This window comes from Platalea leucorodia (assembly GCF_965183815.1).
Source record: "Platalea leucorodia genome assembly, chromosome: 24".
Taxonomy (NCBI): domain Eukaryota; kingdom Metazoa; phylum Chordata; class Aves; order Pelecaniformes; family Threskiornithidae; genus Platalea; species Platalea leucorodia.
The window spans coordinates 1,202,290-1,214,349 of NC_138846.1; the positions used below are offsets into that span (position 1 = coordinate 1,202,290).

Genomic DNA, 12,060 nt, shown 5'->3' on the forward strand with positions numbered 1-12,060 from the left:
ACCGGGTCCGCGATGCCGCCGCTGCCCGCCGGGCTCTGCCTGGCCGCGCTGCTGCTGTCCCTGCCCGCCCCGGGCGCTGCCCGTCCCTGCCCCCGGCCCTGCCGCTGCCCCCGGGCCGGTGCCCTGCTCTGCCGGGAGCCCGGTACCGTGGGCAGCCTGGCCCGGCTGCTGGGAACCGGGGCTTTCACCGACGTGTGAGTGGGGAGGGGGCGGTGGGGAGGGGGATGCGGTGACGGGGCTGGGGGTGATGGAGCTGGGGGTGACAGAGCTTGGGGACCAGGCAGAGGGGCTGGGGGTGGTGGGGCTGGGGGTGGTGGAGCAGGGGGACATGGAGCTGGGGGTGATGGAGCTCAGGGGACCAGGCAGAGGGGCAGGGGGTGATGGAGCCGGGGGACATGGAGCTCAGGGGACCAGGCGGAGGGGCTGGGGGACAGGGTGGTGGGGCTGGGGGTGGTGGGGCTGGGGGACAGGGGGATGGAGCAGGGGGTGATGGAGCTCAGGGACTGGGCAGGAGGGGTTGGGGGTGATGGAGCTGGGGGTGACGGAGCTTGAGGACCAGGCAGAGGGGCTGGGGGATGCAGTGGTGGAACTGGGGGTGATGGAGCTGGGGGACAGGGCGATGGGACTGGGGGTGATGGAGCTGGGCGACGACAGGGTGATGGGGCTGGGGACGATGATGATGGAGGCGATGGGGCTGGGGCTGACGGAGGTTGGGACGGGGCGATGGGGCTGGGCTGGGCCGGTGATGGAGCGGGGAGCGCTACGGGGCTGAGACCGCGGCGGTGGGGCTGGATCTGCTCCGGGGCTGGGATCACTGTGGGGAGCGGGAGGCGTTGGGGGCTGCAAAGGTGGGGGGGTCCCTCCTGCATCCCCCCGAGGAGCGAGTGAGGGGCTGGGGGCAGCTCCTCGCCCTCTCCCGCAGCGATGCCAGCGGGAGCAAAGGGCTGAGGGTGCAGCGGGGGCCCCGGGCAGGGAGGGACCGAGCCCCGTGTCCCCCCACCCCGCAGGGCTGTCACCCTGCCCCAGGGCCTGTGGGTTGGGATGCTGAGGGGGGGCACCCCGAATTTGCTGGTTTGGGGGATCTCCTCTGCTCTCACTCATCCCCCTGCTTCAGGACGTGGGGGGGAGAGGAGGGTGCTGCGGGGGTACGGGGTGCTGGGTGATACTGGGGTGCCCGGACTCCTGGGTCCTCCCCCTGCCGCAGCCCTGGCCGTGCCGCATTGCCGGGGGCTGGCTGCGGCACGTCTCCGTGCCTCAGTTTCCCCAGGTGCCGGGGGACGCTGCGCCGCGGGGCGCTGCCAGCTCTTTGTTCGCTGGCTGGCGGGGTGGGGTGGGTGGTGGCGGGGATGGCGGTCCCCCGAGAGGCCCCCGGCCGTCCCCCTGCCCCAGCCACCCTCCTCCCTCCCAGCCCCACACCCTCGTCCATGGGGGTGGCAGCAGGGACCCCGCCATGGGGGTCAGCAGGACCAAAACCCCTCGGTGTGGGTCTGAATCCCCAAGTAACCCCAGACAATTTGGGGCTCACAGGAGCAGCCCCTGGGGTGGGGCGGGTGGGAAAACCCCACACCCGCTCCCAGAGGGGCTTTCCTTCACCCCCTGCCTTGGGAAAAGGGGAGGGGGGGACAGTGGGTGCCCCCCATCACATTGCAGGACACCGTGGGGTGCGAGGAAAGGTGGGGACCCACGGGGGAGCGGGGCTAAGACCCGGCAAACTCGCTCTCTGGGTGAGACCACGGGCTCCAAGCGGCGGCCGGAGACTCAGCGCCGGCAGGATCGCCTGCCGCCATCCCGGCCCCCCCTTCCCAGCTCATCCCTGTCTGCCCGGGGGAAACTGAGGCACAGCGGGGCAGCTCAGCTCCGTCCCTGTCCCCGTCCCCAGCCGTGGGCTGGCACGGGGCAGCGCAGGCACAGCCTGGGGAAGGGGAGAGCCGTGGCCCCCCACTCCCCTCGCCCCCCGGGCATGGGGGTCCTGGGGCTACTCCCCCGATCCCCCCTCGTTTGCCTTCCAGCGTCATCGAGAACCAGCAGACGCTGACGACCTTGACCCGGGCTGACACCAGGATGCTGCGGGACCTCAGGAGCCTGTGAGCACCCCGGGGTGGGGTCCCTGCACAGGGAAACGGGGCGGGGGGGGGGGGGGGGGCTGGTGGATGGGGGATCCCCAGCGCTTGATCCCGCTGCGGGGAGGCGAAGGGGGGTGCTCCCAGGATGGGGATTCGGGGTCCCCAGTGCGGGTGCTCAGCCCTTCTCTCCCCCAGCACCATCTCGGGGTCGGGGCTGCAGCACGTCTCTGCCGACGCCTTCCTGGACACCCCCAGGCTGAGCCACGTGTGAGTATCCCCCCCCAGTTTTGGGGCTTGGCACCCCATCCCCGTGGGTGCTCAGCCCCGGCACAGGGTGGCTGGTCCCCGTGCGGGATCGATGGTGTCCTGCTGCCCGTCGGCGCATCAGCCGGGCCGGGGGGGCCGCGTGGGGCCGTGCCGCTGAGTGGGAAACCATCGATCGGGGGGCAGGAGTGCAGGCAGCTGCTGCCCCCCCCGGGAGCTCCGTGCTGCCCCGGCGCGGGAGGGGACCCCAGCGAGCTGGGGGGGACCCTGTCCTGGGGTGCGTGGGGCTCCCCGCTTGCAGGGAGGTGCCTGAAGGCTGGTGGCACCCTGGGTTTGCTTGGTCACGGCGTGACAGCGGTGGCCGCGGTGCTGCTCCGCGCCCCGGCCAGACCCTCTGCGAGGGTGGGGCGATGCGGGACAGGGGTCTGCGGTGGGAAGGGGCGGCTGACGGGATCTGTCCCGGCAGGAATCTCTCCTCCAACGCCCTGCACAGCCTTTCCTGGAAGACCTTCCAGCATCTGCCCCTGCAGGAGCTGTGAGTGATGATGGGGGGAAGGCGGGTGCGGAGCATCCCGCACCGGGGATGCACCCCCGGGGTGACGCCGAGGCAGGGACGGGGCTGGGGACGCAGCGAGATGGCGGCTCTGACAGCCACGGGCGTGGGGATGGGGTGGCCCTGGGTGCATCTGGGGGCACCAGCAGCGCTCGGCGCAGGATCGGTGCCGCCGGGGCTGGGGATGCCGGCATCCAGCCTTGGCTGACCCCGCCGGGGATGAATACACCCGTGTATGACCCAGAGCCGGGGCCACCGCAGCCCGTTTGACCCCTTGTCCTCTTCCCTGCCCCATCTCAGCATCCTGGTGGGAAATCCCTTCAACTGTTCCTGCGGCCTCCGCTGGCTGCAGCTCTGGCAGAACGGGAGCCGGGCCGAGCTGGGGAACCAGTCGCTGGGCTGCTGGGAGGGCAGCGTGCTGGTCCCCTTGGGCAGCCAGCCCCTCCGCGCCTGCGGTACGTGGCCGGGGACCCGCTGGGTTTGGGTGCTGGGTTTGTCCCCCAGAGCGTGGGACGCGGGAGGGGACGTGGCCCCGCTCACCCCCGGCCTCTCCTCGCAGAGCCCCCGACCGTCCGCATCGAGCACCCCGAGGCGGTGCTGCGCCAAGGGGACAGCGTCAACCTCACCTGCCGCATCGCCGCCGAGCCGCCGGCCACCGGGGAATGGGTGCTCCCCGAGGTGGGACCCGAGCTGCCCATCGTCACCAAGGCAAGCTCAGCCTCGCCGGGACACGGCCGGGGACCTTCCTGGCAGCACCGTCCCCGCCGCAGCATCCTCTCGCTGGTGCGGTGGCCGTGGGGGGATGCAGGAGCTCCACGGCTCCGGGGGGGCTCACCCCATCCCGGTGCTCCCCCCAGCTCTCGGACTGGGAGATCGTCCTGGAGATCAGCAACGTCTCGTCCAACCTCAACCACAAAGACCTGACGTGCCGGGCGGAGAACGCGGCGGGGCCGGCGGAGGACAGCGTGATGCTGAACGTCACCTGTGAGCAGCCCGGAGGGGGCCGGCGTGGGGGTCCGGGCGAGGGGGGCGGCTCGGGGATCCACCCGGCTCTGTCTCCCCCAGTCCCCCCAGTGATCCTGCTCCTGCACGAAGCCATTCCCCAGCACTTCTGGTGCATCCCCTTCTCGGTGGACGGCAATCCGGTCCCCAGCATCCGCTGGCTTTTCAACGGCACGGCCTTGACCGAGGGTCCCTACATCCACACCCGCATCGTGGAATACGAGCACAACTCCACCGTCCTCCACGGCTGCCTCCAGCTCAACCGTCCCACGCACGTCAACAACGGCAACTACACCCTCCTGGTCCGTAACCCCCTGGGCTTCGCCGCCCGCAGCGTCCAGGGGCGTTTCATGGAAAACCCCTTCAGCTTCAGCCCCGAGGAGCCCATCCCTGGTAGGTGCCGGCAAACACCGGTTTCGGCGGCGTCTCTCCTTGCCTTGGTGTGCCAACGGGTTGTGTCTGGCTCTGCCCGCTGGCTCCGAGCGAGCCCCGATGTGCCTCAGTTTCCCCAGGGCTGGGAGTGGGGAAGGACGGGGTGCTCTCGCCTGGGGAATAACGAGTGTTTCTCCTTTCTCTCTCCCTTTGGGCTGCACCAGTGTCTCTGTCTCCGCTGGGTGAGTGACCGGGCACGGGGTCCCCACCGCAGCGGGCACAACCCCCTGCCCCAGGCCCCCCCAAACCATGGATCCCCCTCCCCAGAGCCAATCCTGGGGTCCCCCCACCCTGCGCTGAGGGTGCAGAGTCATTGCGGGAGTGCTGCCATCCTGGGGACCCCCCCCACTTGCCGGGACCACCCCAGGGGATGGGGACCCCCCACCCCACGCTCACCCTGCGCCCTTCTCCCTGCCCCAGGCACCAGGAACAGCTCGCTGGAGGGGCCCGTGGAGACGACGGACGAGCACACGTTCGGGGTGAGGGGATGCTCCGTGGCTTGGGCTGGGGGGACCAGGGCACCCGTGGGAGGGTGGGACAAATCCTTAGGGGACAGCCAAACCAGAGCCACGTGGGATGGGGTCATATGACGGGGATGAATGGCAGAGTCCCGGTGCCTCAGTTTCCCCTGCGGCAGCTCCTGGGACTCGTGGCCATCTCAGCCCCCCGAGAGCTGGGAGAAGGGACCTGGCGGGACCCCAACCCGAGCCCCCGTCCCTGCTGTCACCAGGTCTCGGTGGCCGTGGCGCTGGCTGTGTTCGCCAGCCTCTTCCTCTCCGTCATGCTCATCGTGCTCAACAAGTGCGGGCGCCGGTCCAAGTTCGGCATTAACCGTGAGTCCCCCCGCCTCGCCCGGCGCCACGGGGGATTCGAGCCGCAACACAGGGACACCCCAGTTCCCGCATCCGCGGGGCGGCCGGGGCTGTGCCGGGTACCCGGCTTGGGACCCGGCTGTTGGGTGACATCCCTGCAGGGATGGGGACCGCGGAGGGGTGCCGGTTCCCCCCGGCAGCGCGGGCAGCAGCTGCTAATTCACTCCTGGAATGGATTCAGCCTCTAAATGGGTTTGATCGGGCTGCCTGGCCCCCGGGGGCCCGCCGGGGCGGGGGGATGCTCGGCAGAGCCTGGCGCTGGCCGCAGCGGCTGGGGAGGGCCGCGGGACCCCCCCCGACGGCCTTGTCCTTGTCCCCGCAAGGCTCGGCGGTGCTGGCCCAGGAGGACGACCTGGCCATGTCCCTGCACTTCATGAACCTGGGCAGCAGCCCCCTCTCCTCGGCCGAGAGCAAGCTGGAGGGGCTGAAGAGCAACTTCATCGAGAACCCCCAGTATTTCTGCGATGCCTGTAAGGGCTGGGGGGGGGGGCACCCACACAACCGCGGTCCCCGAGCACCCTCCCATGCCCCCGTCCCCGTCCCAGGGGGGCACTGATGGGTGGGGGTCCCCCCAGGCGTCCACCACGTGCAGCGACGGGACATCGTGCTGAAGTGGGAGCTGGGCGAAGGCGCCTTCGGGAAGGTTTTCTTGGCCGAGTGCTACAACCTCCTCCCGGAGCAGGAGAAGATGCTGGTGGCCGTGAAGGTGAGGAGCGGGGGGACACGATGGTGGTCCGGGGTGGGGGCTCGATGCCGGGCTGACGCCGTGCGCCCGCAGGCGCTGAAGGAGGTGACGGAAAGCACCCGCTTGGATTTCCAACGTGAAGCCGAGCTGCTGACGGTGCTGCAGCACGAACACATCGTCAAGTTTTACGGCGTCTGCACCGAGGGCGAACCCCTCATCATGGTCTTCGAGTACATGAAGCACGGCGACCTCAACCGCTTCCTCAGGTGGGTCGGGGGGGTCCTGTCCCCCCCCATCTGCCGCTCCATCAGCGCAGCCAGCCTGCTCCCTGCTAATGCAGCCCTCCTTGCAATATTGATTAGATTAGCTGTCTGAGAGGCTTAAATAGAGAGAGATTGGCCATCAGCTGGAATAAGCAGAGACTTTTCGATTGCCCCCCCAGGTATTGCTGCTAGACGCGGGGGGGGCTGCCAGAGGCATCGCTTTAGTGGCCACGCGATGAGCTCTGAGACGTGGCTTTTATGATTATTGTTATGGGAGTTGGCATTAATGGTTCTGCCGAGCAGAACCCCCCCAGCTCCCGGCCGCGGCCGCCCCGGCACGGCTGTCAGCCACGCTCGGCATCAAAGGCAGAGGGGCTGGAGGCGGCCGCAGCCGCGCTGGCCCCCCGCCCGCCTCGCGCGCCCGCTTCGCACGCGTCGCCGCGCTTTCACACCCGGCGCGTGCGGGCTCGCGCCCCCTGACACGCAGCCTTCCCCGGCGTCACGGCCCGGGCCTGTGCACACATGCGTGCACACCTTTTCCCTGTGCGTGCACACACATGCGTGCCCTTCCCTGGCACGTGTGCACACGCATGTGCGCCCTTCCCCTGTGTGCATGCACGCATGTGCGCGCACTTCCCTGGCATGTGTGCACGTATGTGCAAGCTCTTCCCTGGCGTGCGTGCACACAAGTGCACGCCTTTCCCCTGTGCATGCACACACACGTGCACACCCTTCCCTGGCACGTATGCACATCTGTGTATGTGCTTCCCCTCTGTGCATGCACGTGTGCACACCCTTCCCTGGCATGCACGCACACAAGCGCGTGCCTTTCCCTTGTGTGCACGCATGCCAGGGACAGACGCACACGTGTGTGCATGCACACGTGCATGCCCTTCCACCTGTGTGCACGCACACGCGTGCACACCCTTCCCTGGCATGCATGTGCACAAGTGCATGCCTGTTGCTGGTATCTGCGCACGTATGTGCGTGCCCTTCCCCTGTGTGCACGCTCACGTGTGCACGCCCTTCCCTGGCATGTGTGCACGCTCTTCCTTGGTGTGCATGCACACGTGCACACCTTTCCCCTGTGCATGTATGCACATATGTGTGCGCCCTTCCCCTGTGTGCATGCATGCAAGTGCGCCCCTTTCCCTTGTGCATGCACACACACACATGCACATCCTTCCCTGGCACGTGTGCATGCTTGTGCCATGCCCTTCCCCTGTGTGCATGCACACACATGTGCTTTCCTTCCCTGGCACGCATGCATATGTGTGCACACCCGTCCCCAGCGTGAACGCACGCGTGCGCGTCCTTCCTGATGTGCGTGCACGGCCCTTCCCCTGCCTTTGCACGCCCTCTCCTGCACACGCATCTGCGCGTCCCCCCCAAACGCATCCCCGCACCCACTCTCGCTCGTCCCCCGCTCGAGCAGCCCCTCTGCCCCGGCAGGTCCCACGGCCCCGACGCCAAGATCCTGGACCAGGGGCAGGGACAGCCCTGCGGGCAGCTGACGCTGAGCCACATGCTGCAGATCGCCACGCAGATCGCTTCGGGCATGGTCTACCTCGCCTCCCTCCACTTCGTCCACCGTGACTTGGCCACCCGCAACTGCCTGGTGGGCCACGACCTGGTGGTGAAGATCGGGGATTTCGGCATGTCCCGGGACATCTACAGCACCGACTATTACCGGGTGAGCGGGCTGGCGAGCGCTCCCCTCCCTCTGCGATGGGCTGGGGGGGCCATGCTCAATTTTCCCTCTTAGCTGCTGCATCCCGACCCATCTCCATCCAGATTTAATGGTAGAATTATAGCCTGGGTTGGGTTGAAGGGACCTTTAAAGGTCACCTACCGCTGCCATGAGCAGAGCTTCACCCAGATCAGGTTGCTCAGAGCCCCGTCCAACTTGACCTTGAACGTCTCCAGGGATGGGGCATCCCCACCTCTCCGGCCAGCGTCTCAGCACCCTCAGCGTAACAAATTTCTTCCTTACATCCAGTCTGAGGTGTGCTCAGTGAGCAGGGCGAGGGCTGGGGGGGCAAAGGGGGGGTCCCTGCCCCGCTGACGGCCCCGCTGCGGGCAGGTGGGAGGCAGGACCATGCTGCCCATCCGCTGGATGCCCCCCGAGAGCATCCTCTACCGTAAATTCACCACCGAGAGCGATATCTGGAGCTTCGGCGTGGTGCTCTGGGAGATCTTCACCTACGGGAAGCAGCCCTGGTACCAGCTCTCCAACACCGAGGTGAGCGAGCGGGGAGGATGAGGATGGCGGCAGCCCCCCATGGGGGTACCCGGCTTGGGGGGGCTACTCCATCTCGGTCCCGGCTTCCCGCAGGCCATCGAGTGCATCACACAGGGGCGGGAGCTGGAGCGTCCCCGCACGTGTCCCTCCGAGGTCTACGCCATCATGCAGAGCTGCTGGCAGCGGGAACCCCAGCAGCGGCGACCCATCAAGGAGATCCACAGCCGCCTCCAGGCCCTCGTCAAGACCCCCCCCGTCTACCTGGACATCCTGGGCTGAGCGGGGACCCCCGGCCACCCTCCGCTCCCCGCTCTCCCCCTGCCCTCCCCGCTCCCGGGGGCATGGCTCGCCCTGCCAGGCCAGCTCGGGGGGGGTCCGGCCCCTCACCCCCCACCCAACGGAGCCCCCCGGACTGATGCCCTGATGAGAGGGCTGAAATCTTATTTATAGTGGAAAAGGCCCACCCACCCCCATGGGGGGGTGTAGGGCTGGGCTGGGGGCCCCCCAAGGCTGTGCCACCCGGGGCTGTGGCTGTGCCACCCGGCTCCTTGGCACTTCCCCGGCGTGCCGGGGCGGCGGCGATCGGCCGAGGCGGGTTTGCTCCGGGGGGACGGAGCCCAGCGCCCCTCCAGGGCCGGGTCCATGCCAGTGTGGGAGCCGGGGGGCTCGGCTCTCCGGGAGGGTTGGGGGCACCCCGTGGCTTGGCTGCTCCTTCGTCCCCGGTCCCTGGCCGGTGGGGACGCCCCGCGCTCGCCCGCTCTGCAGCGAAACCGGTTGATAATAAAACCGTCCATCTCTCCCCCGCGCTGGGCCCTGCCTGCTCCGGGTGTCCGCCGGGCACGGGGCGGGATGGAGGGCATCTGGGGAGACAGAGGGGCTTTTGGGAGCTGGGGAAGAGGAGCTGGAGGGGATGTGCTGCCCCAGGGATCCCAAAATGTGGGGACAGTGTGTGCCCGGGATCCTGGGATGTGGGCATGATGAGTGCCCGGGATCCCAGGATGCGGGCATGATGTGTGCCCAGGATCCTGAGATGCAGGGTTGATGTGTGCCTGGGATGCAGGGACAATGTGTGCCCAGGATCCTGGGATACAGGAATGATGAGTGCCTGGGATGCAGGGATGATGTGTGCCCAGGATCCTGGGATACAGGAATGATGAGTGCCTGGGATGCAGGGATGATGTGTGCCCAGGATGCTGGGATACAGGAATGATGAGTGCCCGGGATGCAGGGATGATGCGTACCCAGGATGGGGGGATGATGCATACCTGGGATGCAGGGATGATGTGTGCCTGGGATGCAGGGATGATGTGTACCCAGGATCCAGGGATGCAGGGATTAAGAGTGCCCACAATGCAGGGATGATGAGTGCCCAGGATGCTGGGATGCAGGGATGCTGTGTGCCCGGGATGCAGGGATGCTGTGTGCCTGGGATGCAGGGATGATAAGTGCCCAGGATGTTGGGATGCAGGGATGATGAGTGCCCAGGATGCTGGGATGCAGGGATGCTGTGTGCCTGGGATGCAGGGATGATGAGTGCCCAGGATGTTGGGATGCAGGGATGCTGTGTGCCCGGGGTGCAGGGATGATGTGTACCCAGGATCCAGGGATGCAGGGATGAAGACTGCCTGGGATGCAGGATGATGTGTGCCCAGGATCCTGGGATGCAGGGATGATGTGTGCCTGGGATGCAGGATGATGTGTGCCCAGGATCCTGGGATGCGGGAATGATGTGTGCCCAGGATCCAGGGATGAAGAGTGCCTGGGATGCAGGATGACGCGTGCCTGGGGTGCAGGGATGATGTGTGCCCAGGATCCTGGGATGCGGGAATGATGTGTGCCCAGGATCCAGGGATGAAGAGTGCCTGGGATGCAGGATGACGCGTGCCTGGGGTGCAGGATGATGTGTGCCCAGGATCCTGGGATGCGGGAATGATGTGTGCCCAGGATCCAGGGATGATGCATGTCTGGGATGCAGGATGACGCGTGCCTGGGGTGCAGAGATGATGCGTGCCCGGGATGCAGGGCCGATGTCCCTGCCCCCAGCGCAGAGCTGGATTTTCTGGCTGTGCCACGGGGACCGCCTTGGGCATCCCTCAGGGCTGCTCACGCCGTACCCCGGCCCGGACGCCCGGCCCCCCTTGCCAAGGGCTCCGGGGGGGCGATGGGACTTCGCAGCACAAAGCCACCTCGCCATCAAAGGGCGAAGCCCTCCCTTCCCCGCGCCCCCTCGTCGCAGCCGGGGGGTTATCGCATGCCCTGTAGCGTCCACTCCGTCATCCTTCCCCAGGCTCTCCGGCCGCCCTGGTAATGGTTGAGACCTGGATCTGACCGTAATGGAGCTGAATTGATTTCATCTGGCTAATTAGGCAGCGCCTCCAGGGCCCTGGCAGCTCCTTTGTTACCCACCGCGACCCGAGATAAGCGGGAGGAAAGCGGGGTCGCAGGGGAAACTGAGGCACGGTGCAAGGTGGGGGTCCGCGGCGGGTGCCGAGGGGCTCGGGGCTGGCACGGCACGTGGCTGTGCCGGGGCTGGGTACGGCACAAGGAGAGCTGGAGGAAAGCGGAGCCGTCCCCAGCGCCCCGCGGCTCCCAGCCTGTGATCCATCCCCACAGCCCGCAGCGGGGCCGGATCCAGCCCCCAGCCCGGGGCTCGGTCCCTCCGCCTGGCCCCAAATCTTCGCCGAGGGACGTGGGGAGCCGGCGTGGGCAGGATCCGGCCCCGCTGGAGCGCAGCCCAGCTGGCAGAGCCCCCCACCTGCTTCCTTGGGGTCTCTCTAATCGCTGCCCGCGCTGATTTATGGCCTTTTTTCCCTCTTATCTAATTTGAGGAAGGAACAAGATTACAACCTTGAGCTTTTCCAGCCCCACGCCGCAGGTTGCTGCAGAGCAACGCCCCAAAAGGGACCATGCGCGGCGGTGACCCCCCCCGAGCAGGGTGGGCTTCCCCGCGGCCGTGCCTCAGTTTCCCCCACGGGGCGGCCGTGCCTCAGTTTCCCCCTCAGGGTGGTCAGGGAAGGGTTAAGCCCCCCCCAGCCCCTCTCCCTGAAGGTTTCAGCCCGATTGATTTTATTCCCCCCCATCTCCTGCTGCAGTTTCTCCATTTCACCCGCTCCGAGGGGAGCGGTAATGGACTCTGGCAATGAGGTAATTAACGGCTCCGCTCGCTGGCAAAGCTGCACGCCCCAGCGGCACCGCGGCCTGGCCCCGCTAACGAGGGTTAATGAGGGTTGGGGGGTCCCGGGCCCGATTCTGCCCCCCCCCGAAGCCCCTAAAGGGACCCCCAGGTCCCTAAGGGACCCAGCTCTGTGTTTCGGGGTTCCCCCCCAAGGACGGGGTGAATGGTTTTGGGGGGACATTGGGGCTGGGGATGCAGCTGCGTCCCGGCACCACGGGTCCCAGGGGGGGCCGAGCGCTGGCCGGACCCCGCGCAGCCCCTGGCCACCCCTAAGTGCACTTGGGGGTCCCCGTCCCCTCCGGCACCGGGGGTCTCAGGGGGGCTGCAAAGGCATCTCGGCGCTGAGGCGCAGCTGGAGCGCAGCTGAAGCGTCCCCGAGCAGTATTTCCCCGCCACCCTGGGGACGCCTTATTTAAAAGCATCCCGGCGAGGGGGGGATGTTGGTCACTTCCACGCCAGGTCCTGGGCTCCAGATGTCCCCAGATTGTCCCGGCCCCGATGTCCCCAGC

At 67.7% G+C, this 12,060-nt stretch overlaps 1 protein-coding gene across 1 annotated transcript; it reads left to right on the forward strand.

The window, feature by feature from the left end:
- Positions 1 to 12: 12 nt before the first annotated feature.
- NTRK1 (neurotrophic receptor tyrosine kinase 1) lies at positions 13 to 8,655 on the forward strand (the record flags this gene model as incomplete). The annotated part of the gene is made up of 17 exons (XM_082332746.1): positions 13 to 194; positions 2,010 to 2,084; positions 2,259 to 2,330; positions 2,794 to 2,862; positions 3,181 to 3,335; positions 3,440 to 3,588; positions 3,738 to 3,864; positions 3,946 to 4,275; positions 4,479 to 4,496; positions 4,735 to 4,793; positions 5,045 to 5,147; positions 5,510 to 5,656; positions 5,762 to 5,892; positions 5,965 to 6,137; positions 7,587 to 7,827; positions 8,218 to 8,376; positions 8,470 to 8,655. 17 exons carry the CDS (start codon positions 13 to 15, stop codon positions 8,653 to 8,655), a joined length of 2,376 nt encoding a protein of 791 aa, XP_082188872.1.
- Positions 8,656 to 12,060: the final 3,405 nt, after the last annotated feature.